General features: G+C 39.1%; 1 protein-coding gene across 6 annotated transcripts in view; it reads right to left on the bottom strand.

Moving 5' to 3' along the window:
* Positions 1–6,844, bottom strand: part of HNRNPR (heterogeneous nuclear ribonucleoprotein R) — a 46,039-nt gene extending 39,195 nt beyond the window's left edge. For 2 of the 6 annotated variants that reach the window (XM_037828225.1, XM_037828228.1), the window contains exons 1-4: positions 6,711–6,842; positions 3,328–3,493; positions 958–1,076; positions 189–296 (exon numbers count right to left, since the gene is read on the bottom strand). In XM_037828225.1, coding sequence (XP_037684153.1) covers positions 189–296; positions 958–1,076; positions 3,328–3,484 — 384 coding nt within the window. In that variant the 5' untranslated portion in view covers positions 3,485–3,493; positions 6,711–6,842. Of the gene's footprint in view, positions 1–188; positions 297–957; positions 1,077–3,327; positions 3,497–6,265; positions 6,501–6,710 lie in introns of those variants that run through there. The other 4 variants (XM_037828229.1, XM_037828230.1, XM_037828226.1 and 1 more) reach the window with 3 other exon arrangements.
* Positions 6,845–27,307: the final 20,463 nt, after the last annotated feature.

Below are 27,307 nucleotides of genomic sequence, written 5' to 3'. Positions count from 1 at the left end.
TGTCCCTAAAATTCTCCTCCTAATGTATTAACTAGAATATATTTTCCCCTGAATTATTTAAGTTCTAAATAGTAGTTTTGAAAAACACAAAAAACATGAAGCTATAAACTCTAGGAAACATACAAGTTTTCTATCTAATCATTAAATTAAATTTAAATTTCATTACAACTATCCAATTCAAATTTTACCTTGATCTTCGCTTCATCAGGTCCCTTTGTGGACTCTTGCACCTTGCTCCCCTGTTTCTCCCTTTGCCTGTAGGTCTTCATAACTCCACATAAAAATGCACTTTTGTTCTAGAACAGGCAAATAATTCAGTGAAAAAAAATTACTAAGAATCTTTGAAGGGTCAAATACAAAATTACACTTAAATAACAGAAGACTAGAATTTTAATAAAATAGTCACTCATTCATTCATTCAATGGATTATTTGCTGAGTGGTTATTACATACCAGAGACTGAACCAGAGAGTAGTAAGACAGCCAAAGCTTCAGGGAGCTTACCTTCTATACAGGGAAAACAAAATCTATCTGTTGATATTTAACAGCATCTGGACTACCTTTGCCAGATGTTTTGAAACTATTCCTCCCACCTACAAAATTTCCCTCCAAAATAATGAAACAGGATGAGATAAATAACTCCCAATGATAAAAATACATGCAATTTAAACACATAAAAACCTAATAATAACAATCATCATATAGGCTTTCATTTTAAGTTTTTGGAGTAACTTACTGCACAAAGTGGGGGAATCTTTTACTTTATATTCGTTGTGCTTCTGCAAGTCTTTTCCACAAGGAGGTCTTTTGTTTTGTTTTGCTTTAACTAATTTCTTTAAAGCAGAGGTAGACATAACAAAAAAAAAAAAATACTACTTCTCCAAGGTGGGGGGAGCTAACAGAAAAATAATTTTCAGATGATTAATTGTTCAAGAACATTTCTGAGTAATGACCTTACCTGGACATGTGATAAGTCACTTTCCTTGAACTGCTGTAGTACAGAGAGAGCTCCTTCTTCATTAAATTCCCTGAGAGCATCAATAGCTCTTTCATCAAGATCCACATAAGCTACCAATCCTAAAAATTAAATTGAAAAGTGGTAACATTATTGCAACAAAAAGGGGAAACTAAACTGTCATATCAACATTTACTCAAGAATTGTTACATTAAATACTATCACTAACAAATTACATTTTTATTTAACTACATGCATATATACAGCCACACAAATACTATAAAGGTAAAGAGTACAAATATGAATATAGAAGATAAAATGTCAACACCCATAAACATGAATTTCAATCCCCATTTCCCACAGAAAAACATATCTCCCCCATTTCCCACTTCCCCAAAATTGTAAATCTTGGAAGTTAATTCTGAAGTACACTTATACCACTGATTTACCATTAATGTAACAAATTCTAGTTATATTAGAGTGATAGGAATACACTTTTTCCCAAGGATCTACCTTCAAATATGGGCTGTTGTAGTTATACTAACTTCAAGTGTAACTAGTTACTCAGACACTAGGAGCAGGGGTAAAAAAAGAGAGCCACTTTTACCAAATAATTCTTTCCACTCTCGAAAAAGTGTTGAAGGCTTTCCCTCTTTAGCACCAAAGATAAACTGAAATGCACTTGTTTATCTGAGCACCTACTTTGCTGCAGTCAGAATGTGGAAAGGCATTATTTTAAATTCTTCTACAAATGCAAGTGCGCTTGATTAATCAATTCTGAAGGTCATATTTTAAAGCATTCTTTGTTCCTCTGAGGTGACAAGCTGAGATGTAAAAGATTCTGTGGCATTCACCATACTGTAAACAATGACAATGTTTTCCAAATGGCATTAAGGACTCTACTATGGACTTACGAGTAAACGATATAGAAAATACAAGCGCTGCATTCTATATATGTAGTACACTTAACTGCACACACATTACTTGAATTTGAAACATAGTTTCTTAATCCATTAAGTTTGTCATGTCTCTCTCTCTCTAGGAATATATATCAGAATTGATCCAATGTAAAATGGAAATATTTAACTGATTAAATCCCAAGTCCATATGGAACTAACATCAAAAGTGACTATTCTGATAAAGCCAAAAGAACTTTATTCCATACAGTAAATTTTAAATAAATGTAATGCCACTTGCAAAGTTATTCATATAAGAAAAATGTTGCCATGATTTGTTTTAAAAGCTCAAAATGAGCATGCCTAAATAACTACAGTTTCCTTACTTGAAAATTCCATACCACCACCCAAAGCCACAACTCAGGACACCCATCAATTCATTCTGTCAAAACACACCTACACCCAAACCATCAGCCTCTTATCACTAACAAAACACTCTACAAGAGAGCTTCCCTAAGCAGATGACTGCCAAATCTCAATGGCATAATATCACAGAACATTCCTGAGGACTGATTTTCAAATGGGACCATCACCCAGGAGTCATATTTAGAATTCATTTTAGTGTCTAACATTATCCTGAGCTTTCTCAGATTTTAAATTTTTAAGGACAATAAAAAAGAGAGATTTTGTTACTACTGTATGTAATAGAAATTTGTAAGACAGTTCAATTCTCTCTCCCAGAATCTGCATAGGCACACAAAACACAGAGGAAGAAAGTTTCCATCTATGGCCCCAAAGGGGGAGGACACATTTATTTATGAACAACACTCCCTAAGGGTAGATATTTCAAACCACTTACAACCAACCATATTAAGATGTTCAAATTTGCTTAAGCACTTAACCATGGGACTTGTAGATTAAAAAAGATAAAAAAAAAAAAAAAAAAAAAAAAGCAGCTATTACAACCAAACACTTCCAAATTACTGAGAGATGTGGATTACTGTCTATTAGAAATTAGACAGGTCACACACTCCCAAGGAATCTGACATTATTGTTTCAGGCAATACAGTCTTAACTATTCTTCTTATTATGCCACCTAATCAGACCTAAGCTGATTTAACAATCACTTTTAAGAAGCTAAAAGTAGAAAAGTAAAAGCAAAATGATGACCGATTTTGATTTTTTTTAATGCAAAAAATTTGGTATGCTGAAATATACATTTTAATTGGTGGTAAATCTAAGACAAATTGATGTACTGTACTGAAACAACTAAGACTGCATATTCAAGACTAAAAAGGCTTCAAAATAGTAAGAATATCAAAGTCAAACCCAATATGCCTTCAGTGAAGGGCAAATAACAAACATACAGCTCTGCACAGATCAGAAACAGTATTATTTAACCTTAAAAATCTATAAAATTCAAAGTGGTTTGCCCTCGCTTTCATAACCAGTCAGAAACAAGAAATGCATATTATACCTGTCTGAAATATTTCATCAAGTCTCTCTGCCACCTTCTGTGGGAGGCCTGCCTCTATCAGTGTCTTGTAGTGTTCTGTGTGAGTTACACTGGAAGTATCCATTGGTTCTTCCTCTTCTTTTAACTGTACCGCATTACCATTCACCTGATTAGCCATTTTATTATGCTGCTGGAAAAAATTCAGGAGCTATATTACATTAAGCCAGAAATAACTAGTTTGTAGGACAATGCATGATTTATCTAAACTAATTTGTATACATGCTGCTAATAACCTCTATCAAAATAATATTTTGCGCCTTTTGTGATGTAGCTGACCTAAATTTGCAATAACCCTGCAAAATCATAGAAAATGTACATGAAAGCATTATATCTTTAAGGAACTTCATGTACACTAGATTTGAATTTATTGATGGTAGGTTCGCTGATTAACAAAAGTAGCTAGTGTGTCTTGGTGAGCATTATCAACAAACCACCACAAAATCCTAAAGTGCCTCAGCTCTCAATTCTTACAAAGTTTTTAAAAGTTTGGTTCAAAAATGAACACCCACAAACTACTTAATCAAGTTTTAAGGGCTTTCAAATTTTCCTAGCTCTGTTTCAAATCCAATGTAAGTATGAAATAAATGCCCTGTTGTCCCTAGTTCAACATGGTGGTGGTTTGAGTTTTCTCCGCCTCACTTAAAACAAAACAAAACAAAACAAAAAAAACAAAAAAAAACAAAACAAAAAAAAAACACACACACAACTTGACGTTAATTTTTGTTCTAAAATTAATCCTATTTCCATTCACAGATTTAAAAGAAAAAATGACCAAGTTTAAAATCTGTAACAATTGTTTTAAGTCCACATAAAATAAAACGCTGCAGTTGAGGTTACCTCTTTAAAAAAAATGAGTACATGTTTTTCTTATCAGTAAAATAATGCTGCAAAAATATTTTTGAATGGACAGCTAGCTTCTTTCCAACAGTTTCAACAAACATTACCTAATTAGGATAAACTTAGATCAGATTTCTCAGGTTAACCTAGCAAAAATCATTTTCTATGTTCAGCCATTAAAGTAATGCTGAAATAGATCAACTCCCTGAAGAGATTAAATAATAAAACCATACAAGGCCAGTCTCTATACTGCCTCAGAAGATGGGGCATTTGTCTGTGGTAAAATTATGATTTGATGAAGATAACAGGCAGGAGAATAAAGACATTGCAATACATACTGAAATAAAGGACATGAAGGTGAAGCTCAAGAAAAAGGCTACTTTTCTTGATGAAACTCAAGATACCTAATTGGCTATAAAGTAAATACAAGTCTCCTAAAAAGCACCAAGACACTAAGATAACCACACTTCGAGATTGCTTATCCAACACTGTGCAAATGAACCAGGTGCAGTTTTCTGACTTAATACAACTTATTTTCATTTAAAAGTCCACTGGTATTTCACTGAAGTTAACGAAAGGAGGAGGAAGACCAAGACAAGAAGGAGGTAAAAGTAGGAGGAAGAAAGGAAAACGCAAAGGGTTACTCTGGAAAATGCGATAAACAATATGACTGCTCGTGATTACAAAACAATATTAATTTTAATAGCCCTCTAATAGCTGTAGAGACACAAACTTTTTGGTCATAATGGGTGGAAAATGTTCCTCAAGGCAAGCCTCAAATTCAGATGAACTAGCAAAAATGAAAACATTCAAAACTGCACACTTTTGATCAAGAAACTGCTTATGGTGCAAGATGAATACATTCACTGATTAATGCAACACATTTCTATAAAGATCCTTCTTAAAGTCCAAAATCTCTTTGTGAACATATACTTCCGTTTTCCCACACTCCCCCACCCAAAATACAATCTTAAGATCACCAGAACTCAAAAGTTCTCAATTTCACAAGACCCTTACAGCATTGCATCTAGGAATACTAGTCACCGAAAGGAAGCAAATTTTTAATAGAAAAGTTCAGTGAACATCAGTTGAGGTGGTACTGTTTTAAGAGTGCATGTAAAGCAGACAAGTAGTGTATTAAGCACAAGATAGAAATATTTATGACTACCACTTAAATGCAAAAGCTCTACAAGTTGATACTGAAATTGGCTGAAATAATTTTAAAAAAAAGTTTTAACTTTAACAAAAAAATGTAAAATAATTAGATTCCAGGAAATAAAACCTTTTCAGATCAAGGAGAAACCTCCTTCTTCGAGCCAAATACAAAGTGCCCATTTAAAAAAGCCCTTTTAAGTCATGAGACCATCTAAAACGCGTGTCATTTCAACACAATGCCACACAGCCAAACCATATTTCTGGATGCAGCAAATATATTAATGTGACTGGAGTTATGTAATCTAAACATTTTAGCAGAAAATAAAAATTTAAATAAGATTTAAATGAGCCGTCAGGATATTTGGGAAGTCAGTACTAGGCCCTTCCTGACTTTCTGAACATCTATGTAATTTCTTCCTATTAAGAGACGGGCTTTAAAAGAGCCAGCGAAATGGAAACTAACGGTTATCTCCTAGCTTACGAGTGTCAAGCCCTTATCCTATGACTGACTCATAAGAACACAAATTCAGCCTCTGGAGGACAGCAAAAATCTCAAAACAGGTAGTGTGAAAGGAGTGAACCTTTCAAGAACCCCTTGGTTTCAATTCTTTTAAGTTTTGGCAATACGGTTATTACCGTATAAGAAAAAGAATCGCCTTTTCAATTTAGTGCGCCTACGACAGTCTTAGGATTACATATATCTTAGGCGCTGCTTATAGCCTAAGTTTCATGGCCTCTAGTAGTCATTTTTTCCTTCAAATCTCGGCTCGCAGCATGCAGGATGGGGGAAGGGAGGGAGGCTCCCCACACAAATCGGCCTTTCAGCTTCTGCTCACACACAAAAGTTTTCTGAGGCTTAAGTAACCCGGGGATTGCATCCCACCCTCTGCCCACCCCACCCCCTCACCACAGTCCCGAGTATCAACACATCCCACTCGTGGCTAGGTCGGCTGAGGCGGGAGCGAAGTGGCTCCAGCGGGGAGAAACCATGGGGCCGCGGGCGTCTCAGGCCTTTCGCGCTGCCCCGGAGCCGGCCGCATGGAGAGGCGAGCGGAGGCGGGAAAAGCACGGCCCACAGCGGCAGGCCGCGCAGAATGCACCCGACGGGCTGGAGACTGAGACGAGAGTTGGAGGGGCCGGAGGAGGTTGGGCGAGGGCGAGGAGGCGCCTCAGCGGGGATAGGCCCACAGCAGCGCGGCCGGACGAGGCCGAAGCCGCCCCCAACCCATCCCCACCCCCACCCCGGGGCCTAGGAGCGAACACGAAACTGGGGACATGGCGCCGAGCGCGGGCCGAGTCGGGTCGAATCGGGGCTCCCGGCCCCTCCCCCCACGGGCCAGCGCGAGACTCACCAGGACAGAGCAAGGGCCGGCGACCGGGCCCGTGAGAATCAGCGCGAGGCGCTTTGAAAAAGACTAGAAATGGCGCGCGCGCCACCCCCTCCCCCCACTCATGGACAGAGACGCGATCCCGGCAGCACGCGGGGTTTCCCGGAACTGCTTCCAGGGACTCCGAGCTGCCGGGCAATCACCTCTCGTGGCGGCCTGAAAGACAGCTGAAGCGACCAATGACGATGAGAAGAAGTGGACCACGCCGGGCGGGCTCGAGAGCCAATCGGTGAAGCCGTCGACTGAACCAATGAGGGTACTCAGCGCCGCTGGCTGAGGCGCCTCCGGGGCGGGGACAGATACACAAAGGGGCCTGTGGTGGGAGCCCCTGGTGGCGGCGAGGTTGCAGGGCGCCAAGCCTGGGGTAGCAGAGGCTCTTCCTTCCTCGTCTGCTTTCGCAGCGCGGCGCAAAAAAATCTAGGCCTCAGTTCGCGTGGCCTCCTCCGGAACCCCGCCCACCACCGTCCGCGCTGGCCTTGCTCCTCCATAGCCCTCCGCCCCTTCGCCAGTGCCCGCCTAGCTGTTCAAGTCCCCGTCGCGCGCCGCCGCCGGCGTTCGCCCCAGACTCGCGCATCGCCACGCGTTCGGATCTCTCTGTCATCTTTTTGGCTTTAATCAGAGTACGATTTAAGGATTTTTTGGCTCATCGTTTTAATGGGGAATTTTGTATGGAAAGTCATTCCTTGTAACGATCGGAAAACTGCCTCTTTGCCTCCCTGGCTTCTTGGCACACGTCGTTGATGGCAGCTCAGAATATGAGGGAAATCGTTAAAGTTGGTATGACTCAAGAGCATGTTAAGCACACATGATAGAACAGGGACCTTTTTCCACGGGGTTTGGAGCTAATTAATAAATATCCATGAAGTAGGTAGGGAAGATGTATTCCAAAAGAGCCGTGCAAGGGAAGGGGCTCATTCCCAAAGGAAACTAATTCCCGTTATTCCTAAACCTGTTTCTCCCGTCCACTCCTAACCGCTTGCTCCCTGTCGACGCCTTAGCCTGAACCTGTCTCATCCCACAGAAACCCTCTAAGCTCGGTTTTGTAGAGCTAGTCTTTCCTCCCCACCCCTCTCAGGGAGTGGAGGTCAAGCAGGATTTCTATATACACTAGAAGATCACTTAAATTTCCCAGAATCTATCAACCAAAACTTAATTATTGAAAACCTGTTATGTGTCTAGTACTGAGCTAAATGCAACGGTGGACCCAAGTTTTGTGTTATGAAGCGTGAAACTTATACATGTGCTGGGACCTTTCAGAAAACTAATATAAAATGACGGATACACATTTAGGAACAGAGTCTTGGAAGAGCATGGTAAAAGCAAAGAACCTTGAAAGCTTAAACTTTATTAGCTTCAACGTAAGTGTGCCCCTGACCCAAGAGTTCTTAACCTACTTTGCGCCATTTGGCAGTCTGGTAAAACCTATGGGTCTTGGTTTTAAATGCATAAAATAAAATACGTCGCATTACAAAAGAAACAGGTTATATTAAAATACAAGTATGGATTTTTGAAACCAGAACTTTGGAGCAGACGCCAGCCACGTGCCTTCCCAGCTAAAAGAGGTTTTCCGGACGCCATCAGCCATCCTCCAGTGAAGATACTGACAGAGCTTTATCATTACTGGAAGAATACTGCCAAAAATTAAGGAAACCAGAGGAGAAGCAGTTGAAAAACGCTGTTAAAAAGGTGATGGGTATCTTTAAGAGCAGTTTATTCCAAGCTTTGCTAGTTACTCCTCCAGGAAAGTAGGTAGAAAGCCAGGAACTGCGTGGACTGGACACCACAGAGCAATCTGACTTTGGGAATACTTCATACAACACTGATGAAAACGTGGAACTGCTGAGATCAGCGAAATCTGTAAGTTTTTGCGGCCAGGGGACCCGCGCCCCTCCCTGCCAGGCTCAGTCCCGGGGGAGGAGGGGCTGTCAGCTCCGGGAAGGAGAAGGGAGAACTGCAGTGGCAGCCCTTATCGGAAACACATTCTACTGATCCAAACTCTAACCAAACCATAGATAGACTGAGACCAGACACCAGAGAATCCGAGAGCAGCCAGCCCAGCAGAGAGGAGACAGGCATAGAAAAAAAACAACACGAAAAACTCCAAAATAAAAGCGGAGGATTTTTGGAGTTCTGGTGAACAGAGAAAGGGGAAGGGCCCTGAGGCGCATATGCAAATCCCGAAGAAAAGCTGATCTCTCTGCCCTGTGGACCTTTCCTTAATGGCCCTGGTTGCTTTGTCTCTTAGCATTTCAATAACCCATTAGATCTCTGAGGAGGGCCCGTTTTTTTTTGTTGTTTTTTTTTTGTTTTGTTTTGTTTTTTTTAATCCTTTTTTCTTTTTCTAAAACAATTACTCTAAGAAGCCCAATACAGAAAGCTTCAAAGACTTGCTATTTGGGCAGGTCAAGTCAAGAGCAGAACTAGGAAAGCTCTGAGACAAATAATCCAGTGGCTGAGAAAATTCACTAAACACCACAACTTCCCAAGAAAAGGGGGGTGTCCGCTCACAGCCATCATCCTGGTGGACAGGAAACACTCCTGCCCATCGCCAGCCCCATAGCCCAGAACTGCCCCAGACAACCCAGTGTGACGGAAGTGCTTCAAATAACAGGCACACACCACAAAACTGGGCGTGGACATTAGCCTTCCCTGCAACCTCAGCTGATTGTCCCAGAGTTGGGAAGGTAGAGCAGTGTGAATTAACAAAGCCCCATTCAGCCATCATTTCAGCAGACTGGGAGCCTCCCTACACAGCCCAGCAGCCCAGAACTGCCCTGAGGGGATGGCACTCACCTGTGACATAGCACAGTCATCCCTCAACAGAGGACCCGGGGTGCACGGCCTGGAAGAGGGGCCCACTTGCAAGTCTCAGGAGCCATACGCCAATACCAAGGACTTGTGGGTCAGTGGCAGAGACAAACTGTGGCAGGACTGAACTGAAGGATTAGACTATTGCAGCAGCTTTAAAACTCTAGGATCACCAGGGAGATTTGATTGTTAGAGCCACCCCCCCCCCTCCCTGACTGCCCAGAAACACGCCCCATATACAGGGCAGGCAACACCAACTACACACGCAAGCATGGTACACCAATTGGACCCCACAAGACTCACTCCCCCACTCACCAAAAAGGCTAAGCAGGGGAGAACTGGCTTGTGGAGAACAGGTGGCTCGTGGACGCCACCTGCTGGTTAGTTAGAGAAAGTGTACTCCACAAAGCTGTAGATCTGATAAATTAGAGATAAGGACTTCAATTGGTCTACAAATCCTAAAAGAACCCTATCAAGTTCAGCAAATGCCACGAGGCCAAAAACAACAGAAAATTATAAAGCATATGAAAAAACCAGATGATATGGATAACCCAAGCCCAAGCACCCAAATCAAAAGACCAGAAGAGACACAGCACCTAGAGCAGCTACTCAAAGAACTAAAGATGAACAATGAGACCATAGTATGGGAGATAAAGGAAATCAAGAAGACCCTAGAAGAGCATAAAGAAGACATTGCAAGACTAAATAAAAAAATGGATGATCTTATGGGAATTAAAGAAACTGTTGACCAAATTAAAAAGATTCTGGACACTCATAGTACAAGACTAGAGGAAGTTGAACAACGAATCAGTGACCTCGAAGATGACAGAATGGAAAATGAAAGCATAAAAGAAAGAATGGGGAAAAAAATTGAAAAAATCAAAATGGACCTCAGGGATATGATAGATAATATGAAACGTCCAAATATAAGACTCATTGGTGTCCAAGAAGGGGAAGAAAAGGGTAAAGGTCTAGGAAGAGTATTCAAAGAAATTGTTGGGGAAAACTTCCCAAATCTTCTAAACAACATAAATACACAAATCAGAAATGCTCAGCGAACTCCAAATAGAATAAATCCAAATAAACCCACTCCGAGACATATACTGATCACACTGTCAAACACAGAAGAGAAGGAGCAAGTTCTGAAACCAGCAAGAGAAAAGCAATTCACCACATACAAAGGAAACAGCATAAGACTAAGTAGTGACTACTCAGCAGCCACCATGGAGGCAAGAAGGCAGTGGCACGATATATTTAAAATTCTGAGTGAGAAAAATTTCCAGCCAAGAATACTTTATCCAGCAAAGCTCTCCTTCAAATTTGAGGGAGAGCTTAAATTTTTCACAGACAAACAAATGCTGAGAGAATTTGCTAACAAGAGACCTGCCCTACTGGAGATACTCAAGGGAGCCCTACAGACAGAGAAACAAAGACAGGACAGAGAGACTTGGAGAAAGGTTCAGTACTAAAGAGATTCGGTATGGGTACAATAAAGGATATTAATAGACAGAGGGGAAAAATATGACAAACATAAACCAAAGGATAAGATGGCTGATTCAAGAAATGCCTTCACGGTTATAACGTTGAATGTAAATGGATTAAACTCCCCAATTAAAAGATATAGATTCGCAGAATGGATCAAAAAAATGAACCATCAATATGTTGCATACAAGAGACTCATCTTAGACACAGGGACACAAAGAAACTGAAAGTGAAAGGATGGAAAAAAATATTTCATGCAAGCTACAGCCAAAAGAAAGCAGGTGTAGCAATATTAATCTCAGATAAAATAGACTTCAAATGCAGGGATATTTTGAGAGACAAAGAAGGCCACTACGTACTAATAAAAGGGGCAATTCAGCAAGAAGAAATAACAATCGTAAATGTCTATGCACCCAACCAAGGTGCCACAAAATACATGAGAGAAACACTGGCAAAACTAAAGGAAGCAATTGATGTTTCCACAATAATTGTGGGAGACTTCAACACATCACTCTCTCTTATAGATACATCAACCAGACAGAAGACCAATAAGGAAATTGAAAACCTAAACAATCTGATAAATGAATTAGATTTAACAGACATATACAGGACATTACATCCCAAATCACCAGGATACACATACTTTTCTAGTGCTCATGGAACTTTCTCCAGAATAGATCATATGCTGGGACATAAAACAAGCCTCAATAAATTTAAAAAGATTGAAATTATTCAAAGCACATTCTCTGACCACAATGGAATACAATTAGAAGTCAATAACATCAGAGACTTAGAAAATTCACAAATACCTGGAGGTTAAACAACACACTCCTAAACAATCAGTGGGTTAAAGAAGAAATAGCAAGAGAAATTGCTAAATATATAGAGACGAATGAAAATGAGAACACAACATACCAAAACCTATGGGATGCAGCAAAAGCAGTGCTAAGGGGGAAATTTATAGCACTAAATGCATATATTAAGGAAGAAAGAGCCAAAATCAAAGAACTAATGGATCAACTGAAGAAGCTAGAAAATGAACAGCAAACCAATCCTAAACCAAGTAGAAGAAAAGAAATAACAAGGATTAAAGCAGAAATAAATGACATAGAGAACAAAAAGACAATAGAGAGGATAAATATCACCAAAAGTTGGTTCTTTGAGAAGATCAACAAGATTGACAAGCCCCTAGCTAGACTGACAAAATCAAAAAGAGAGAAGACCCATATAAACAAAATAATGAATGAAAAAGGTGACATAACTGCAGATCCTGAAGAAATTAAAAAAATTATAAGAGGATACTATGAACAACTGTATGGCAACAAACTGGATAATGTAGAGGAAATGGACAATTTCCTGGAAACATATGAACAACCTAGACTGACCAGAGAAGAAATAGAAGACCTCAACCAACCCATCACAAGCAAAGAGATCCAATCAGTCATCAAAAATCTTCCCACAAATAAATGCCCAGGGCCAGATGGCTTCACAGGGGAATTCTACCAAACTTTCCAGAAAGAACTGACACCAATCTTACTCAAACTCTTTCAAAACATTGAAGAAAATGGAACACTACCTAACTCATTTTATGAAGCTAACATCAATCTAATACCAAAACCAGGCAAAGATGTTACAAAAAAGGAAAACTACCGGCCAATCTCCCTAATGAATATAGATGCAAAAATCCTCAACAAAATACTTGCAAATCGAATCCAAAGACACATTAAAAAAATCATACACCATGACCAAGTGGGGTTGATTCCAGGCATGCAAGGATGGTTCAACATAAGAAAATCAATCAATGTATTACAACACATTAACAAGTCAAAAGGGAAAAATCAATTGATCATCTCAATAGATGCTGAAAAAGCATTTGATAAAATCCAACATCCCTTTTTGATAAAAACACTTCAAAAGGTAGGAATTGAAGGAAACTTCCTCAACATGATAAAGAGCATATATGAAAAACCCACAGCCAGCATAGTACTCAATGGTGAGAGACTGAAAGCCTTCCCTCTAAGATCAGGAACAAGACAAGGATGCCCGCTATCACCACTGTTATTCAACATTGTGCTGGAAGTGCTAGCCAGGGCAATCCGGCAAGACAAAGAAATAAAAGGCATCCAAATTGGAAAAGAAGAAGTAAAACTGTCATTGTTTTCAGATGATATGATCTTATATCTAGAAAACCCTGAGAAATCGACGATACAGCTACTAGAGCTAATAAACAAATTTAGCAACGTAGCGGGATACAAGGTTAATGCACATAAGTCAGTAATGTTTCTATATGCTAGAAATGAACAAACTGAAGAGACACTCAAGAAAAAGATACCATTTTCAATAGCAACTAAAAAAATCAAGTACCTAGGAATAAACTTAACCAAAGATGTAAAAGACCTATACAAAGAAAACTACATAACTCTACTAAAAGAAATAGAAGGGGACCTTAAAAGATGGAAAAATATTCCATGTTCATGGATAGGAAGACTAAATGTCATTAAGATGTCAATTCTACCCAAACTCATCTACAGATTCAATGCAATCCCAATCAAAATTCCAACAACCTACTTTGCAGACTTGGAAAAGCTAGTTATCAAATTTATTTGGAAAGGGAAGATGCCTCGAATTGCTAAAGACACTCTAAAAAAGAAAAACGAAGTGGGAGGACTTACACTCCCTGACTTTGAAGCTTATTATAAAGCCACAGTTGCCAAAACAGCATGTTACTGGCACAAAGATAGACATATAGATCAATGGAATTGAATTGAGAATTCCGAGATAGACCCTCAGATCTATGGCCGACTGATCTTTGATAAGGCCCCCAAAGTCACTGAACTGAGCCATAATGGTCTTTTCAACAAAGGGGGCTGGGAGAGTTGGATGTCCATATCCAAAAGAATGAAATAGGACGCCTACACAAAAATTAACTCAAAATGGACCAAAGATCTCAATATAAAAGAAAGTACCATAAAACTCCTAGAAGATAATGTAGGAAAACATCTTCAAGACCTTGTATTAGGCGGCCACTTCCTAGACTTTACACCCAAAGCACAAGCAACAAAAGAGAAAATAGATAAATGGGAACTCCTCAAGCTTAGAAGTTTCTGCACCTCAAAGGAATTTCTCAAAAAGCTAAAGAGGCAGCCAACTCAATGGGAAAAAATTTTTGGAAACCATGTATCTGACAAAAGACTGATATCTTGCATATATAAAGAAATCCTACAACTCAATGACAATAGTACAGTCGGCCCAATTATAAAATGGGCAAAAGATATGAAAAGACAGTTCTCTGAAAAGGAAATACAAATGGCCAAGAAACACATGAAAAAATGTTCAGCTTCACTAGCTATTAGAGAGATGCAAATTAAGACCACAATGAGATACCATCTAACACCGGTTAGAATGGCTGCCATTAAACAAACAGGAAACTACAAATGCTGGAGGGGATGTGGAGAAATTGGGACTCTTATTCACTGTTGGTGGGACTGTATAATGGTTCAGCCACTCTGGAAGTCAGTCTGGCAGTTCCTTAGAAAACTAGATATAGAGTTACCATTCAATCCAGCGATTGCACTTCTCGGTATATACCCGGAAGGTCGGAAAGCAGTGACACGAACAGATATCTGCACGCCAATGTTCATAGCAGCATTATTCACAATTGCCAAGAGATGGAAACAACCCAAATGTCCTTCAACAGATGAGTGGATATATAAAATGTGGTATATACACATGATGGAATACTACGCGGCAGTAAGAAGGAACGATCTCGTGAAACATATGACAACATGGATGAACCTTGAAGACATAATGCTAAGCGAAATAAGCCAGGCACAAAAAGAGAAATATTATATGCTACCACTAATGTGAACTTTGAAAAATGTAAAACAAATGGCTTATAATGTAGAATGTAGGGGAACTAGCAATAGAGAGCAATTAAGGAAGGGGGAACAATAATCCAAGAAGAACAGATAAGCTATTTAACGTTCTGGGGATGCCCAGGAATGACTATGGTCTGTTAATTTCTGATGGATATAGTAGGAGCAAGTTCACAGAAATGTTCCTATATTAAGTAACTTTCTTGGGGTAAAGTAGGAACATGTTGGAAGTTAAACAGTTATCTTAGGTTAGTTGTCTTTTTCTTACTCCCTTGTTATGGTCTCTTTGAAATGTTCTTTTATTGTATGTTTGTTTTCTTTTTAACTTTTTTTTCATACAGTTGATTTAAAAAAAGAAGGGAAAGTTAAAAAAAAAAAAAAAGGAAAAAAAAAAAGATGTAGTGCCCCCTTGAGGAGCCTGTGGAGAATGCAGGGGTATTCGCCTACCCCACCTCCATGGTTGCTAACATGACCACAGACATAGGGGACTGGTGGTTTGATGGGTTGAGCCCTCTACCACAGGTTTTACCCTTGGGAAGACGGTTGCTGCAAAGGAGAGGCTAGGCCTCCCTATGGTTGTGCCTAAGAGCCTCCTCCCGAATGCCTCTTTGTTGCTCAGATGTGGCCCTGTCTCTCTAGCTAAGCCAACTTGAAAGGTGAAATCACTGCCCTCCCCCCTACGTGGGATCAGACACCCAGGGGAGTGAATCTCCCTGGCAACGCGGAGTATGACTCCCGGGGAGGAATGTCGACCTGGCATCGTGGGACGGAGAACATCTTCTTGACCAAAAGGGGGATGTGAAAGGAAATGAAATAAGCTTCAGTGGCAGAGAGAATCCAAAAGGAGCCGAGAGGTCACTCTGGTGGGCACTCTTACGCACACTTTTAGACAACCCTTTTTAGGTTCTAAAGAATTGGGGTAGCTGGTGGTGGATACCTGAAACTATCAAACTACAACCCAGAACCCATGAATCTCGAAAACAGTTGTATAAAAATGTAGCTTATGAGGGGTGACAAGGGGATTGGGAAAGCCATAAGGACCACACTCCACTTTGTCTAGTTTATGGATGGATGAGTAGAAAAATAGGGGAAGGAAACAAACAGACAAAGGTACCCAGTGTTCTTTTTTACTTCAATTGCTCTTTTTCACTCTAATTATTATTCTTGTTATTTTTCTGTGTGTGCTAATGAAGGTGTCAGGGATTGATTTGGGTGATGAATGTACAACTATGTAATGGTACTGTGAACAATCGAAAGTACGATTTGTTTTGTATGACTGCGTGGTATATGAATATATCTCAATAAAATGAAGATAAAAAAAATACAAGTATGAAATAAATTAACAAATTTGCGATGTAATCTATTTTTCTTTATGAAGACATTAAATAACAAGATCTTGCAGATCTAATTTCTGAAATTTTAAAGTAGAAATGAAAAATAAAAGATATTCAAGAAATCCATGACATGTGATGAGATGTGAAAATATCTGTGATATCTGTTGTTGATAGAGTGAAAAGTACTGCTAATTATACCGTGGTTTGTTGCCTACATTCATAATAGAATTGCTAAATTTCAGTTGAACATTAGTGAAAATAAAAATGTTATTTTTTTTTCCCATCCAAGTTGAAGGAACCCCTGTACTCTATTCATACACTCCTCTGAAGTCCCTTAACCCGTTTAAGAACCCCTGGGCTACCGGGATGAATCTGGACCCAGCATCCTGAGATTGAGAACATCTTCTTGACCAAAAGGGGGAAGCAAAATGAAACAAAATAAAGTTTCAATGGCTGAGATTTCAAATGGAGTTGAGAGGTCACTCTGGTGGGCATTCTTATGCACTATATAGATAACCCTTTTTAGGTTTTAGTGAATTGGAACAGCTAGAAGCAAATACCTGAAACTAACAAACTCCAACCCGGTAGCCTTGACTCTTGAAGATGATTGAATAACTATGTAGCTTACAAGGGGTGACAATGTGATGGTGCAAATTTTGTGGATCACACTCCCTTTACCTAGTGTGTGGATGGATGAGTGCAAAAATGGGGACAGGGACTAAATGAAGATTGGGGTGGGATGGAGGGGGGTATGATTTGGGTGTTCTTTTTTACTTTTGTTTTTTATTCTTATTTTTATTCTTTCTGGTGTAAAGAAATGTTCAAAAATGGATTGGGATGATGAAGGCATAACTGTATGATGGCGCTGTGAACAGTTGATTGTACACCATGGATGACTGTATGGTATGTGAATATACCTCTATAAAACTGAATTAAAAAAACAAAATAAAAATATGGTCTAGATACTTTAATTAAAGCAATTCTGTCATCCAATATTTTCTGGGATAATATTTCAAATATTTTGCCACATAAGTCCTCATAAGTATACTCCACCTTTTCTTGATTTTTTTCTTTGGAAAATATTGTTCCCAAAGTTTTGCATTTCCAAGGTTTCTATATTGTATGTATATTATATATGTCTGTGTGTGTGTGTGTGTGTGTGTGTGTGTGTGTGTATATATATATATATATATATATATATATATATATATATGCTGCAACATCCTGCAAATATTTATTGCATGCTCTCGACGTACAAATCACTGTGTTAAAAGTAGGGAATATAAAATGAAAAAAACACAATAAATGCAATGAATAAGAAATGAAAATGAATATAACACAATCCTTGTCCTCCAAGAGGTTACATTCTAGCTGACAAGGTAGATCAAATACATGAATAAACATAATAAAAAATGGGCTCCTAATGGGAGGTCCTGCTAGATAACCTTTTGAGATTTGGTTACACAGTGCAGTCGGTTCCTTCCACAACCCTTCCCTGCCAAACCAAATCTGTGGTCTGAGCCTGTAAGTCAATGTTTTTGCTTCTTACAACAATTACAGGACACCAGAATATTCAAATTGTAGTTTTGACTTTTACTACTTATACAACTAAAATAACAGAGAATTTTTTAAATTATCAGTCCTTCTTACTGAACCAGATTAATCCTTGCCTTGCTTGTCCCTTTCATGATGCTGAAAGAAACATTTTGTCCATTCCTTAACTACAAACAAAATTACACATCAATTCAGCCTATTGAAAATGCCTTCACATGCATTTTCAGATGGTAATAACCCATTTGAGCCATAGTTCAAAGGCATAGGCAGGGGAAAGGGGAAAAAAAAGAAAAAAGAAAACAATGCAGAAAGGAAGAAAGAGAAGAGAGAAATAAGGAAATAGAATATGAACAAATACTCTCATGAAGAATGTTAATGGGAAGGATATCAACAACCCTCAGTGACATTTAGGTGCCAAGAGTCCTCTACCCAGCTTTACTGGAAAATTTTAGTTCTCCTTCAACATTTCTCTTCCATTTTCAAATAGAACTATGTATTTTCTTTATCAAACTTTAATAATTTTATTATTTTAAGGCACTTTTCAAAACAGTGGGGTGCCAACCAAGCCCTAATCAGATTCACCAGAGCTGAAGGCTATTGTCTTTCATTTATACTTTCTAGTGTGCTTTTAAAAAATAATAAAATAACGTACCAATCCGGAGATTGTAGACACCCCATCCCCACCGCCTGAAATGGACACTGAGGACAATGCTGAGCGATCCTGTTGGAAAAGGCCAACATGAACTTCCAGGACAGAGGAGGGCAGGGTTATGGCAGGGTTGAGAACACACTCCAAATGTTTATGTAGATGGTAGCTGCAAAAATAATGGCAGAGATGGCACTCAAGTAGGATTTGGAGGTTATTGGGGACCTAGCAATCCTCTAATGGTAAGTGAGAGAGTTTCTGGACAGCAGACAAACCAAAGAGCAGAACTGCAGGTAGTCTACACAGCAATTGAACAAGCAAAGAGCCAAAACATAGATAAACTCATCATTGGAATGGATAGCAAGTTTGTAATCAAAAACGTAACAGAATGGATGGGTAACTGGAAAGCAAATGGATGGAAAACAACCTCCAGAAGAGAGAAAGAAATATTGTCATTAATTCGAAGTATGTTCCTGGTCATCAACTCATCAAAGGCAATGAAGAAGCTGATAGATTGGCTACAGAAAGATGTAGAAAATAAGACAATTTTCATCATAGCTGTTACCTGCCCTCTTGGAGCTATATCTGCTGGTGCCCATTTCTAAAGATTCCTTGCCATTCTCCATGAGCATCTACATATAAAACTTGTCTTCTCACCCTAACTTGTCTCTACCTTTTTCTACGATTGATATATCGACATCTTTATCAAGTACAATATAATAAAAACAGACTTTCTGTTTTAAAAAAATATAAAGTACCGGTAGTGATGGTGTACAACATTGTGAATGTAATTAATACCACTGAATTGTATATTTGAAAGTGGTTAAAATGGGAAATATTGTGTTGCATGTATGTTACTACAAAAAAAGTTTTAAAAAACAAAATATATAATTGTCCAATAAGAGTAAACACTTTGTAAACTATGAACACTAGGTAATGATATATTTCTAATGATATTAGTTTATCAGTTGTAACAAATATACCATACTAACACAAACTGTTAATAACAGGGAAAACTGGAGTGGCAGGGTGATTGCATTTGGGAACTTTGTACTATCTGCATAATTTTATCTGTAAACCTACAACTGCTCTAAAAAATAAAGTTTATTAAAAAATAATAAAGTACCATATAGCTGACTTACAATGACTTGTCATCAACTGACCCCAACATCTTATTGCACACCAGCTTTCTCATCATTTTTGTAGCATTTTTTATTTTGAAGATTATCCTTGAGCTGGCTCATTAAATTCCCTAAATTTGATAAATTCAAATTTATCAAAGCCATTTTTAAATTGAGTGTATTTCCCTCTTTTAAGAAATAATCACCATTTACTGAGTTCCTACAATGTGTCAAGTGTGTTAGATATGCTATTACCGATCTTTACATGAAACCTAAAAGTTTAATAATATTATCCTATTTTATTGAGGAAACTGAGGCTCAGAAAGGTTCAAAAAATTGCCAAAGCCCACAGCTGAACTAAAAGTCAAACTCAGGTCTGGCTGATTCCAAAGCCCATAATATTTTTTACCTCACCAACTACTTTTCAACTAGAGTCTCGGTGTTGGCAAATTCTTCACCTGTAGAAGGTGAATTTGGTCCATATTTTTACTAGTAGAAAAATCATCATAGTTAATCTGGTGAATAAAGCAGAAAATATTGTTTAGGGTCCAAAGCAAACTGAAATCAGATAATGAGAATGTTTTCCTTATGTGGTTTGCAAATAAGCTTCACAACTATATTTGAAATCGTTCTGAGAAACGAAAGTATCTTAGAACAAAATTATAGGCACATAAGTTCTCAACTTTGAAGAGCAACAGTCCTTTGGGTAGCTTTGTTAGAAAAGAAAATGTCTCATAAAGGCTATACGAATATGGACTTCATAGTTCTGTTAACATTTGTTAAGCACTTACTACGTTATCTCATTTAATGCTCACAACAATTCATGAGGCAAGTACCAAAAGTTATCATCTTGCTTTTGTAGATAAAGAAACTGCGACCAGTGATTGTATACTTAAGATGGTTTCTATGGTGTGTGACTGTATCTCAATAAAATTGCATTAAAAAAGAAAGAAACTGGGATCTTTGTCACAGGTGATAAGAGGCAGAGCTAGAACTCAAACTCATATCTAGCACCTAGTTCTAGTCTCTTAACCACTAAGCTACACAGTCAGAAAAAATGAATCAAAACCAGTAAGGTTAAACCTCCCTCTTTTTAAGCCTTCATACTCCCAGACCCAATGCTGGTAGTCTCTGATTTTGAAATGCTTTCTGTCCTGAATTTTTTTTTTTTTTTCATAAGTTTTCTGTTCTCCTTAGGTTCTGTTGAGGGACTAGGGAAAAAGTGAAAAAAAATATACAACAAAGTGAATTCTCCTTCTAACCTTCCATCCTCCCTAATGGAACTCAAGAAAGCAAGAATCAACTTTTAGTTCCAGTTAGAACTCTTAAAACCACATTAAGAGTGAATGAACGCTTGGTATTGTGGAAGCATTCAACACAATGTTCTTCCACTTAGCAACGGCAGAAGTCCCTGGGGACCTTCTACCAGGACGTTGGTACATTCATCCACTGACACTGAACTCTGCGGCCATTTTAAAGAGACAGGGACAGAGCAGTGGCAGTGCCTGCCACCTAAACCCCAGAAGTCAGCTTCTAGGAGATTGCTGTACATAGTATTTGGTCCATTGAGTTCAAATTATTTTAAGTCTTCCCTATAGCCAAGCAGAAGAGTTATATATGGCAACTCGTTTATGGAGGTGTTACTGAAAGTTCTTAACTACAGTGGAATTCTTAGATAAGGATTATTATCCATAATCAAATACACAAGTTATATATACAGTTTCACAAATCAAATTCAACAGGGATTTTGAGTCCTGTTCCTACCAGCAGTGGTGCCATGGAGTAATCATAGCACTGAGTGTTACTAATGTATGTTTTGTTTTGAAAATTCAATAAAATAGTAAGAAGTAGTTACAAATGGATGATGCATACATAACTAAATTCTCATTACCCTTAAGTAAAAATATCCATATTAGACTCTATTATTAATAGTAATGATATACCACCTTATACTTACAAACAGCTTTTTCATTTACAAAGAGTTTTCAAATACAGTATCTTACATCTTTGCTGCATTCGGACATCTTGAAATGTGCCACATTCTTGGTCTTGTGACCCTTCTGCATCCCCCCGGGTTCTGTAGTTTTTCTTCTAGGACCTCTTCTCTGCCCATTCATTAACTAATGTGGTTCTGGGATTCCATCCTCATCACTGTTCTAACAGTCTATTGAGGTCATCTTCCTTTGCATGTATTTACTGCTACCATCTCTATGCTAGTGATTCCTATTCTTTCTCTGCAGCACTCCCTTCCATCCTGAGCTGCGGATTCATATTTCCAACTGTCGGCTGCCATATGAATACATGTTTGGATGTAACAGATTCCTCAAACTCAACTATTAACTTCCAAAGATGATTTTCTGTTCCACCACTGGCCCCCTTCCTCCCTGAGCAACAGCCACGCTGGCCTCCTGGTGATTGTTCCTGCAGCGCTTCAACTGCTGCCTCAGCACCTTTACGTTTGCCCTTTGGGCTGCTTAGCTTCTTAGGACACTTCTCCCCGGATATCCTGATGACAGCCCCTCACTTCATTCAAGACTCTGTTCAAAAGTCACCTCTTCAGAGAGGCTTTCACTAACCACCTTCTCTAAAATAGCAGTCCCCTTTACTATCCTTACCTTGCTTTATTTTTCTTCATCGCACCTGTTACTACCTGTGTCATCTTGGAGTTCTGTACCTCGGAAAAACATGTTCTAAATCTTAATCCATTCCTGTGAGCATGAAACCATTGTAAATAGGAACTTTTGATAAGGTTTCTTCCATTGAAGTATGGGCCAACTGAATCGGGATGGGTCTTAATCCTATTACTGGAGGCCTCATAGAGAAGGCCACAGAGAAAGAAGCCATGGGGAGGAACCAGAAGCTGAAAGTTAACAGAATCCAGAAGAGAAAGAAAATACCACCATGTGCATTGCCATGTGACAGAAAAGCCAAGAACCAAGGATCACTGGCAGCCAGCCCCGGAATGCCACAGTCTTTGGGGAGAAAGCATCTCCTTGTTGACATCTCATTTCGGACTTCTCGTAGGCTCAAAACCACAAGCCAGTGAATACCTGTTAAGCCAGCCCAGTGTATGATATTTGTTTTAACAGCCTGGAAACTAGACCACCACCTGAAATCAAATGCGTCTTTATTATCCATTTCCCCCAACAGAATATAAGTTCAACAAGGCAGAGTCTTTGTCTTATTCTCTCTTCTGCTGAGTACATAAGTTGGTGCTCAACAGATTTTTGTTAAATGACTTAACTTGTAATCTTTATCCCACCCCAGCCTCCTCCTCTTTGTGAGTTCTGGTTCATTCACAGAATGCTCCTCCCTCCACCAAATCACTCATCTCAGAAATCTGGATTTCATATGCTCTGGCCCCTTATCACAAACACCTTGGGAAATGTTTTATAGTATACCTGGAACCAGGACTAGAGCACAGAGGACAAATCTAGGTCTGTGGCCTAAGGCCTGCCCTCTTCTTTTCCAGCTCTGGCTCTGTCCCATTCAAGGAGGGCCCTCACATTCACGTGTGGCCACGTAACCTGCAGGTTCAAGCTGTGCATGCTCCCCTCAAATCCAAGGCCTGGGGTACACATAGACAGCTTGATCTGCCCTAAGAGAACAAATCTAGGCAAGAGGCCTGGAAGAGGGCTATTTCTTTGAGCAAAGATTTTCATGGTCCTGGATATCTGGAGTGTGTGACCTAGAAGGGGTGGTAGTGTGGGCTCTGGGTGGCCACATCCCCTTGCCCCATGGGGAAAGCCACAGCTGGAGGAGGACCTCTAAAGAGCAGGGCCCAGGGAGGAGGCCCCGTATTCCTGGGTTGACTGGCAATACTACCTGGAATAAAATCCAAACTCCAAAAATGGGTGGATGTAAACAAACAAGAGAGAAACCCAGAAAGCATGCTTCTTCTCTCCCTCACCTAAAAACTAAAGATTTAAGTTTTACATCTTAAGAACTTTCAATATGAAAATGTAGAGAAGGAAGTCTTGGGTAAAAATCTGATCAGAAAATTCGACTTCATCAAAATTTAAAACTTTGGTTCTTTGAAAAACACTGTTAAGAGAATGAAAAGGCAAGTCAAAAACTGGTCAAAGACCACAAATCATATATTTCACAAAGGACTTGTATATTAAACATATAAAGAATTCTCAAAACTCAAAAAGAAAGCACAGGATCCAACACTTTCATTAGATTCTCAAAGGAATCTGAATCCTCTCCAAAGTACTAAGAAACACTGGTCTATGTGCTAGTCTTGGAGAATTCAGAGATGAACAAAATGCCACCTACAGCATGGAGCTTAAAATCCTGCTGAAGCACACTGTATTGGGAGCCTGCCTTGCAACTCATCTCCAAAGTTGCCACCAGAAGAGCCTATTCCTAGATAACCCTCCAAAGATGACAGTGATTCATTAAGTGCAAGAGCAGCCAGGAATGGGTCTGTATTTATTCCAGCTTTACAAGGTAAGGCAGGGCAGGGGGTGGGTCGTTTCGGATGGGTCACCTCCCTCTTGCCTAAAACTCCACCAGAAGTGCAGAAAGTTCAACAGTTCTTTTATGAGTGGCTTGTGTGATGATGAATCAGAAAGTCACCAGCCCTGCAGAGGAGAATGAAGTTTATATATATTCTCCTCTCATTTATTTGGTAAACATTTGTTGCCTGCCTATCCTAGGTCAAACATTTGTTAGAGGCTGAAGACACAATGGTGAACAAAATAGTGGCTTCTTCAAAGATGTCAAATCTAGTGAAGGAGATTGAAAACTAACAAGCAATTACAAAACAGGGATAAGTGCTTCAATTGGGATAAACCAAAGGAACACAGAAAAAGAACACCTGATCCATTATTGTGGGATCAGGAAAGGTTTCCTAGAAGTTACGTTTGAGACCTAAAAGATGAGTAGGAGTTGGCCAGAAGAAGAGGGAGTGAAAAAATACTTCAGGCTGAGGAAAGAGAATGAGGCATTCTGGAAACTGCAAGATCTATAGTGTGGAAAGTGTAGCGAGTATAAGGAAAGCGGAAAGAACCCAAGCTAGGGAGGGTAGCAGAGTAAAGTCGTGGATCACTTAGTAACTTGCTCTGAAGGAGTTTCTCTATATGCTGCTGGCAGAGGGAGGCATGAAAGGGTTTTCCACAGAGTAGCATGAAGAGATTTGCCCTTCAGAAAGACCACTCTAGCTGCAGCAAGGAACGACAGACTCAAGGGGGTGGAAAGTAGAAAAGTAGAGACTCATTATGAGGTTGTTTCAGTAAGATGTGGCCTGGTGATGGTTCGAATAACTGTGGCTAATATTTTGAGTATCAATGTCTCACTTAATCTTTGCAACTGTATTAGGTAGATAAAATTACCTCCATTTTACGGATGAAGAATCTGAAGAATAGAAAAACTAACAAACCTGGTCAAGATCACATGGTTAAGTGGTGGCCAGGAAGAGACAGATAGGTAGATTTGAGAAATATTTAAGAAGATGGTATATTATAATTATTCAACTAATATGATTGATTTGGGAAGGATGACTAAAGGAACAGAAGCTGTCAAGGATGATATGCAAGTTTCTAGCTTGGATAACTGGGCATTGAATGAATTAGGACACACAGGAGAAGCAGGTGGGAGGGGTAGTAGAAGAAAGTGGTAATTTCAGTTTGGGGTTTGATTTTAAGGTGCCTTGGTGATTTCCAAGGTGAGATGTCTAGAAGGCAACTGCAGGGTATGGTCTGAAACTCAGTGAGATTTTAGTGTCATTAGCCCCAAACTCCTCCTGAAGGGATTTAAAAAAAAAAAATCCCACCTTTGGAGAAGCTGAAAATGATACAAACTTTGAAAAAAGAAGCATTTGGGAAAACAGATAACACAATGGTATTTGCCACAAAACCGTTTTAGTTCATTACAGGATAATTTTCTTCTATTAATTCTTCTCAATTGTTCTTCACTGGTGAACTTAACAGCTTTTTATCTTTGAAGTCTCCTATAGAATACGCAGGGCCCAAATCAGCCACTTCACCAAAGAGGTGGGTATCTCATGAATGCTTCCAAAAAGGAAAAGGAGTCCATTTCTTCCCGGGCATAGGAATTCCTTTGGGAGCAACATTAACTTTTGGAACACTGGGGAACCATTTGGAAAACTATCATTTCAGTGTACTCAGTGGTGTTCTAAAGGCCTGCAAGCACAGCCCTAACTTAAATTTAAACTCCCAGAGAACAGCTCACACAGGAAGAAATCTGCTTCAATAATAATGATAATGGAAAGTATTAGCATATCAAAAACATTTAGAGGAGAAGCTTTTGAATTACACTTCTCCAGATGAATGGACATTTTCCTTTAACTTTCCTTTTCAGAAATAAAAAATGCTGATCCTGAAGAAAGGAAAAATAAGATTTTAACAAATTGCTTTGAACAAAAAGTCTCTTTTCTTTTTCACGTTTGGCTATAGGGTTAACTAAATTTTTTCTTTAATATTATTGTACTTTTTCCCCATTCAATGCATTTCCATCCTCTACCTCTGCCTAGGCTGGCACTCCATTTTTAAAAATACTTTATAAGAGAAAATTATTTATAAGTATTTAAAAACTGGCACACCCTAATAATACATAATCACTGCCTTAGGCAGACCATACAACTCTGTTATGAAGAGAGCCTTTGACTGTTTCTAAGAAATATCTCTGTTCTAGGAATCCCAATCCTATTTCATTAGAAATTGTTTTAGTATTCTTAAGTGATACCCCAAAATATCTCCTTCAAGCAACAAGACCTCCTCTCACTTTTCCATTTAGAAGTGGGTTTTTTTTCCTTCCCTTCTCTAAAGCTAATGAGCTACCCATACTAAATATTTCCATGTTAGTTTTGCCACCAGCATAACCTTCATAGGAAAACGTCCAGGTTTTTGCACCTTCCCAAAATATGGCAACATCCGGAGGGATACCAATGTGTGAAGACACTGTTCTCCCAAATTCCCCCAAGAACATTTGCATAAAATGCATCAATATAAAGACAAGTGTGCCAAATTTTTGTGAATATGATGAAAAGCTGTTATACGAATCTGTGGTGGATTATTAAAATGATTCTCAAAGCTTTTCTGGTTTTAAAAATTATACTTTTAATTACAGAATATTGTTAGAATAATACAGATGTAGATAAACACTAGATAACTGTGACCAATACCATAAGGAAAACTGCTCTACATACTTACTTGTTCACTCACTCTCCACAACCATAGAAAACAGGCACAAAGTGTTCAGGGTATGTGCAGAAGCAGCCAGGGACTTGGGAGCAGAACACATGCAAAAAGCATCAGCAGAGAACCTGATGTAAAACTTTTACACAAAGTTCAACATAGCAAAGGGAGGACAGCAATTGGCAGAAAGACAAGAGACAGAGCTGGTATGCCCCTTGCCCTTTAACTTTCAAGCTGGAGTGTACATGTGTGGAGAGATGGGTGCTTAAAAGCCTTTTCTTGAGCCTGTAAGTAGCAGCAGGAACACACTGGGCGGGGTGGGGGGTGGGGGGCAGGGGAAGGAGGGCAGGAAAGGAAAAGGGGGTGAAATACAGTTAAGTCATGGAGAAGCTATCTTCTATGACCATTCCCAAGCTGATGCCAGTAGTGGCTCATAGAAGCAACAGGAAAACTTTGATATTCATTAAAAATCATCAGCAACACCGATACAGGAAAAGACGTATTAGAGTTTAGTCACCAAGAACATGTAAGTCACTCAACAACTAAAACATGAATACCCACAGTCTGCCAGATTTTATATA

This window comes from Choloepus didactylus, chromosome 2, assembly GCF_015220235.1.
Source record: "Choloepus didactylus isolate mChoDid1 chromosome 2, mChoDid1.pri, whole genome shotgun sequence".
Classification (NCBI taxonomy): domain Eukaryota; kingdom Metazoa; phylum Chordata; class Mammalia; order Pilosa; family Megalonychidae; genus Choloepus; species Choloepus didactylus.
The sequence above is the reverse complement of the archived record's forward strand: the minus strand, read 5'-3'. Positions and strand labels throughout refer to the sequence as shown.